This window comes from Belonocnema kinseyi, chromosome 4, assembly GCF_010883055.1.
Source record: "Belonocnema kinseyi isolate 2016_QV_RU_SX_M_011 chromosome 4, B_treatae_v1, whole genome shotgun sequence".
Lineage (NCBI taxonomy): Eukaryota > Metazoa > Arthropoda > Insecta > Hymenoptera > Cynipidae > Belonocnema > Belonocnema kinseyi.
This window is the reverse complement of record NC_046660.1, coordinates 46,421,258-46,429,282: the sequence shown is the minus strand read 5'-3', so window position 1 is coordinate 46,429,282 and position 8,025 is coordinate 46,421,258. Positions and strand designations below refer to the sequence as shown.

At 24.5% G+C, this 8,025-nt stretch overlaps 1 protein-coding gene across 1 annotated transcript in view; it reads left to right on the top strand.

Annotated features, from left to right (window-relative positions):
• Positions 1 to 359: 359 nt before the first annotated feature.
• Positions 360 to 8,025, top strand: part of LOC117171846 (uncharacterized protein KIAA2013 homolog) — a 52,098-nt gene continuing 44,432 nt past the window's right edge. The window contains exon 1 of the mRNA XM_033359480.1: positions 360 to 824. Coding sequence (XP_033215371.1) covers positions 644 to 824 — 181 coding nt within the window. The 5' untranslated portion in view covers positions 360 to 643. The remainder of the gene's footprint in view (positions 825 to 8,025) is intronic.

The following is an 8,025-nucleotide window of genomic DNA, read 5'->3' as shown; positions in this document are numbered from 1 at the left end:
TTTTCAGATATCACATTAATACTTTCTTAAATTTTTATTATAAATAATAAATAAGTACTTTATAAAATATCTTGTTTCTTAATCAGCTTATTCATAATAATTAAATTTACATCCATTAAACTTTCAAATTAGTGAGTTTATGTGGTCAATTAGGAATCATTATACACAAATTTATTTAAAGAATATGGAAATGAACTCTTATTTAATAATTTTCACCAAATATAATAAGTTCCATAACATTTACATGTCCTGAAGCTTTACTGGTTTGGAATATCCCCGCCGTTGCGCTAATCGAGAATCGATAATCGAATTTTATCGCATGAACAAGAACTGTCAAATGTCGTCTGCATTTTTCGCGTTCGCTGTGTTTTCCGTTGACAAGGTCGGGTTTGTTTACGTGTAAGAAATGTAATAAACTGAAGAGCATTTGTTAAAAAAAAAAATGAAAATTATTACTTTCAATAGTGAAATTATTGAAATACTAAAATGTGCAAAATTTGTCTTTATTGCATAAGCAAGTCTCAGAAAGTGGTTTGGAAGAGAGAGGTTATGTCCTGGGAAATTTGCGAAAATCAAGTATTCACAGGATAAATTGTCTTCGTTTCCTTTTATCGATATTTATAATTTAATAATACAATTTAAAATGAGGCCTGGAGGAATGTTTGTTATTCACGAGTTCGGAAAAAGAATTAGAAGGTTTGTGGATGGCAATTACTCTTATCGAAAGATCCTTGTGCTCTTGGTCATTTCTGGAGCAATTCTTCTTTATCTTGGACCTCCTTTTGCTCAGTGGCTCTTCTCGAGCAGTGGAAAACCCATAGAAGGTAATTTCATGTTTATAACAATATTTCACAGTTATAACATTTATTCGTGAAAAATTTATTTCTTTTTAACTGGATTTTTAAATTTTATTTTGAGATAGTGCGACGTAGAATGTCTCAAAGTTGAGATTTTGTACCTATAAACATTTTTAATTAGAATTTCGATTCATTTGAACATTTGTAAACACTTCAAATTTGAAAGTTGTATGTTTCGTATCCGCGGTAACACATTTTAATCATAAATTGAAAATGTTTAAATTTCGATTTCGAAAAAAATCGAAAACAATGAAAACTTTCTTGGTTGAAAATTAACTTTTTTGTTTTTGTTCAGAATTAATCTCTTTTGCTTAAAACTTCTACTATTTGATTGAAAAATTTCTATATTTTTCTGAAAAATTAATTATTTTGTTGAAAATTAAACTATTTTGTTAAAGTCACCTATTTTTCTCGCTGATTTAACTATTTTTTTGAACATTTGTTTCTTTGTTGAAATTTTTTTTTGTTTCTAATTCATCTCTTTTGTTTAAACATTCTATTATATGTTTGAAAATTTTTCATATTTTGTTGAAAATTTAATTATTTTGTTAAAAAATTACACTATCTGGTTAGTCATCTTTTTTCTTTCGCAAATTTAACCTTCTTGTTTAAAAATTCATCTTTTTCATTTGAAATTTCACTTTTTGATTGATAGTTCTTGAATTTTAATAAACTTTTGATTTTAAACTAATTTTCTAAAAATTAAAAAATTCTTTCTTTTTTAAAAATTCAACTTTTTGGTTGAGAATTCTTGAATTTTATTGAAAATTCGTGTTTTTGGTGGTAAATTAATCTTTTTGTTTAAGAGTTCATCTTCTTTGTTGAAAATTAAAAACTTTGATTAAGAATTATTGAATTTTATTAATATTTCGTCTTTATTGATAGTGAATTAAACTTTTTGTTTAAAAATTCATTTTTTTGCTTAAAAATTTAATAAATAGGTTTTAAAGTTGAACTGCTGTCTTGAAAATTAAAAAAATTATTTGTTATTTCTTTCTAAAAGGTTCAAAATTTTGGTTAAGAATTGTTGAATTTTATTAAAAATTCGTCTTTTTTTATAGAAAATTAATCTTTTTGTTTGAAAACTCCTCTTTTTATTAGAAAATTATATATTTTGGTTGATAATTCTTGACTTTTGTTAAAAATTATTTCTTTTTTGGCAGAAAATTAACTTTTTTGTTTAAAAATTCATCATTTTAATTTGAAATTACACTTTCTGGTTGATAGTTCTTGAATTTGGTTAATGTTTTAAATTTTAACTAATTTCTTAAAAATTAAAAAAATGCCTTCTTTTTTAAAAAATTCAACTTTTTGGTTGAGAATTCTTGAATTTTATTGAGAGTTCCTAGTTTTCATGGTAAATTAATCTTTTCGTTTAGAAGTTCATCTTTTTTGTTGAAAATTAAAATTTTTGATTAAGAATTATTTAATTTTATTTATATTTTCTCTTTATTGCTAGTTAATTAAACTTTTTGTTTAAAAATTCATTTTTTTTGCTTTTTTTCTCAGTAGAAAATTAATCTTTTTGTTTAAAAATTCATCGTTTTGGTTAGAAATTTAACAACTAGGTTTTAAAGTTGAACTTCGTTTGTTAAAAATAAAAAAATTTCTTTCCTTCTTAAAAATTCAACTTTGTGGTTGAGAATTCTTGAATTTCATTACAAATTCTCGCCTTTTTTTGGTGGTACATTAATCTTTTTGTTAAAAAATTAATTTTTTTTTAGAAAACTCAACTATTTGGTTAAGAATTCTTGAATTTTATTGATATTTCGTCTTTGATGCTAGTAAATTCAACTTTTTGTTTAAAAATTTATCTTTTTTAGTTGAAAATTACACTTTTTTGTTGATAATTCTTAATTTTTGTTAAAAATTTTTGTTTTTCGGTAGAAAATTAATCTTTTTCTTTTAATTCATCTTTTTGGTTAGACATTTATCTATTATATTTTATATTTAAACTACTTTTTCAAATTAAAATAAAATTCTTTCTTTTAAAAAATTCAACTTTTTGCGTGAAAATTCGTCCTTTTTGTGGTAATTTAATCTTTTTATTTGAAAAAATGTATCTATATTTGTTAAAAATTTAACTTTTTGGCTAAGAATTTTTGAATTTTATTAATATTCCGTCTTTAATGCCAGTAAATTAAACTTTTTTATAGAAATTTATCTTTTTTAGATGAAAATTACACTTTTTGGTTGATAGATTTTGAGTTTTTAAAAAATTCTTTCTTTTTTTGTAGAAAATTAATCTTTTTGTTTGAAAATTCATCTTTTTGGTTTGTAATTTAATAACTATATTTTAAAGTTGATCTACGTTCTTCAAAATTAACAAAATTTTCTTCTTAAAAATTCTAGTTTTTTGTTGAGAATTCTTGAATTTTATTGGAAATTCGCCATTTTTAGTAGCAAATTAATCTTCTTGTTTAAGCATTAAACTTTTTGTTTAGAAATTCATCTTTTTTATTTGAAAATTACACTTTTTGGTTGATAATTTTTACATTCTATTAAAAGCTAGTCTTTTTTGTTAGTAAAATAATCTTTGTATTTAAAAATTCATCTTTTTATTTGAAATTTCATCTTTTGGGTTGAGAGTTCTCGAATTTTTTTAAGAATCCTTTTTTTTGTAGAAAATTAACCTATTTGTTTAAAAATGCATCTTTTTGGTTAGAAATTTGACGGCAAGGTTTTAAAGTTGAACTCCTTTGTTAAAATTTAAAACATTTTATATCTTTCTTAAAAATTAAACTTTGTAGTTGAGAATTCTTGAATATAATTAAAAATTCGCCTTTTTTGGTGGTAAATTAATCTTTTTGTTAAAAATTCTTTTTTTTTTGTCGGTAGAAAATTAATCTTTTTTTTCAAATTCATCTTTTTCGTTAGAAATTTAACTATTAGATTTTATAGCTGAACTACTTTTTTTAAATTAAAATAAAATTCTTTCTTAAAAATTCAATTTTTCGCTTGAGATTTCTTGAATTTCATTGAAAATTAATTTTTTTTGTGGTAATTTAATCTTTTTATTTGAAAAAATGTATCTATTTTAATTAAACATTTAACTTTTTGGTTAAGAATTCTTAAATTTGATTAATCTTTCATCTTTGATGCTAGTAAATTAAAGTTGTTACTTAGAAATTTATCTTTTTTAGTTGAAAATTACACTTTTAGGTTTATAGTTTTTGAGTTTTGCTAAACAAAATTATTTTGTAGAAAATTATTCTTTTTGTTTAAAAATTCATCTTTTTGGTTGGTAATGTAGCAACTAGATTTTAAATTCGAACTACTTTTTTGGGTTGGCGATTCAAAATTTTAGTTAAAAATTCGTCTCACTGATTTGGAGTTGGTTTTTTTTTTAAGAAAAAGTTAAACTTTTTATTAAAATTAAACTATTTTGTTCAAAGTTCGTTTTTTATTAAAAATTAATCTATTTTAGTTGAAAATGCAAATTTTGGATTGATCATTATTTTATTCTGTTGGAAATTCATCTTTCTTGTATAAAATTAACTTTTTTAAATCAAAATTTCATATTTTTTATTTGATGCTACAACTATTTTGTATCGAAACCTTGTAATTTTGTCTGGCAACTTCAATAATTTAATAAAAAGAATCAACTATTTGGTAGAAAATTAGTTTTTTTATAATTTAAAATTAATTTTTCTTAGTTTAAAAATTCAATAAGACCCGGCTTAGTTTGTCACATAAAATTCAATTAGGCACATTTCAACATTTACTCTGAAAATCCCTTTTTTTTTTGTTTTGTTAATTGTTGATTTCAAACCAAATCAACGATTTTCAACGAACAAAATTGGTAACGTATTTTCTGGATGATCCCTTTTTTAGACTGGAAAATTCAATCTTTCATGCCAAGCATAAAATATTGAATATAATTATATAATTCTGTTCCGATAGTAAATGATTTTTAATATAAATATACAAACATTTTAGCACTTTTTTTGGTTTGCAAAGTCATCAGTAAAAAATTTCGTTTATTTGAACGTTCAGAACTTCAAGGATTTGAAATCTTGGATGCGCCACTGTCGCGAACTCGTGCAACCAGGTAGCATTTTTAAGTTGCATTTTAAATTGGGCTTCGAAACAATTTTACCTTTGTTTTTTCTAGTTCAAAAAATTAAGTGAATACAAGATATTAAGATTTATCGGAAACTAAGTGTCGAATATAGAATTTTTATCGTATTCAGTGAAAAAAACACATTTCTTGCTAAAGCTGGTTTTGTTAAGAAAATAATTATTTGACTATGTCATATAATTTTCAACACACCATAAGCTAAAATGAAATTAAGGTAATGAATGTAGCAAAATATTTGGTTCAAAATCTGCAAAAAAATCTGAATTATTGACGTTCTAAAATGAAATACGAATTCTAAACTAACTTATGTGTTAGAATTTTTTAGATCGTAAACATTTCATGTATAAATTAATAAAAATGTATTTTAAGTTCACTTCTATGCAAAATTAAGTTAATTGAAGCTTCTTATGTGTTAAAACATATATAACATACTAAAATAATTCTTTTTTTGACAGAAACAATTTTAACATAAAACGTGTTTTTTCGATGTATACAATGAAAATTCCACATGTAACACTTAGTTTTCGATAATTTTTAATTGTTTTCATCCACTTATTAATTTAAACTGTGCTAAATAATAAAAAATGGTTTTTAAGTACAAATTAAAACGCGTCTCAACAATCCTAGGTAGGGTGGGGCGAGGTGAGCATAGGGGGGAAGATGAGTCACTCAATTTTATCGTAGGTTATCATTTATTTTGCAAATGTTTTTTGTATTTATATGAGGAAAAACATGATCAAACTTCTTTTTTGAAAATTTTTCGCTTAATGTTGAATAAATCTGGAAAAAACGAAAGTAAAAATTTTAAGACATGTATTCTGCTATTTTGCATTTGTTTAGAAGGTTCAAGAATCACGCAAAATCACATATTAGATGTTTTTCCAGTGATTATTTAGATAGCTTAGTTATTAGGCCTTAAGTTTTCAACAGATGTATATATAATTGAAAAACCGAAATAGGTGAAATTTTGATTTGACTCGAAAGTGTCATATGGGGCGGAATGAGTCACTGTTCTGGGGCGGAATGAGCCACCTCTTCCTGTGCCTAACCTCTTAGTGTAGCAGCAGACCTGCGCATCTAAAAACAAAATGGCGATCCCTTAGTGTCCTAAGTTGGTTAGTTCCTAATATCTTCAGCGCGGCGCTAGTTGCCCCATCACTCCCTGTTCTTGCATTGTAAGCAATGGGAATAGACCACTTTATTTTTATTTTCTAATGAATAAAATGTTATTTTCGTAAAAAAAAAAATATTAAAATGAAAAGAATGTTACTCATTTTATGTTTCAAAACAATTTTTCAAACGATGTATATAAATGCTAATGGAAAACATGAATTAAAACGTCACCCAATAAACTTGGTAAAGTGGAATATTTGTTTTTATTTGAATAAAAAGTTAAATATAATCCTTTTTATATCTGAAAACGCAGTAAATAATATTTATATCAATAAAATATGTAAATATTTGTGTGAAAAAAGTTTTAATAGTATACAAGTTCAAACTTAATATTTGAGGGTTTAGCGAGTACTTACGCTGTTGAATATAATGAGAAAAATGTAAATGAAATTGAATTAAATTTTTATTCAAGAACATATAACATAAAAATATGTAAAGAACATCAAAAATAGTTTATTCAATAATTCAAATTGTTGAAAAAAACTATTTTTCAGAGGAACAAATATAAATTATAATTTTATAAAACGTCCAAGATAAAAGAGAGCAATTAAAGAAATTTATTATTTTATTTTTCACTGATTATTAAATAAAATGGTTTCAAACGTAAATTTTAGTTAAATTCAATAAGAAATACATTATATCTATTATAAATTCATAAGCGAGTCTATTCACACGGTAAGTTTAAACTTAGTACTATTCAAATGTTTCTCCAGGATTTTTTTACATTCCATTAATAATATTGTTAATTTGTTTTCGACACTAAACTTTAATAATATTTTTTTATTTTTCATTCAAATTCATATCTAAGATATATTACACATTGTCAGGATTATTGTACGACCATGTAAATTATATTTTGTCTTTGGTATTCATAAAAAATTATTGGAAAAGTATTTTGAAATGTTAAATGAGTAACGTTGTTTTAATTTCAAGATTTTTTTTGCATAGAAATAACATTTTTTTAAGTAAAAAATTAAAAAATTGATTTGGTCCCATTGCTTTCTATGTAAAAACAGGGAGTGATGGGACAACTAGCGCCGCGCTGGAGATATTAGGAACTAATCAAATTAGGACAGTTGCGGGGTCAAGTTAAAATCTGAAATATGGAGAGATGCACAGGGCTGGTAGCAGTCAGTAGGTTAGGATACAATTTTTCATATTATCAGATTGTGTAGGCTGTTAATAATGGTGTAAACGCATAAAAACTAATCTTGTCGACAAAAGTTCTCAGAAAAAGTATGATAGTAGCACTGTTATAGGTATGATAAAATAATATGAGTTGCTGTCTACCCGAAGATAGAGCACTGTCTTTCTGGTGTATTTTTCTTAAATAAATTTGTTTTAAAACTTGTAAAGTGCTATAAAAATAAGAAAAATATTATTGTGGCTTAAAAATCCGGCAGACGTTAAAAAACGGTTTAATACCCCAATATATATGAAATTCAGTGTCATGCAGTAAGTGTAGTAGACCAGTCCAGCATTTAAGAGTTTACGTCTTGTAGAATTGATCTTTTACTGAAACAATGTACATGTTCAAGTAGAAAAATTGCTATATTTATTTCTGTAATATAATTACTGAAATATATGTGGATATAATTCGTTTATCTATTTACTCTTTGTAGTGTTAGTTACGGTAGAAGTTAGGATTAAAGATTGCATCATTTTGAATTTAAAAACTTTAAATTTTCCGTTCAATTTTGGAAAGCTATGTGTAAGATATGTTTTCATTTTAAAGAACTCAAACTTAACAAATTTCTTCATTACAAATAATATATAATAAGTCATTTAATTAAGTGACCTATCTCGCCCCAAAGCCTGGCCCATCCCAGCCCAAGCATGGGGCAATATGAGCCAAGCGCACTTGTTCTTTATTTTCGTTTCTAATTCCGGATATACTTTTTTAGTTACTTTTAT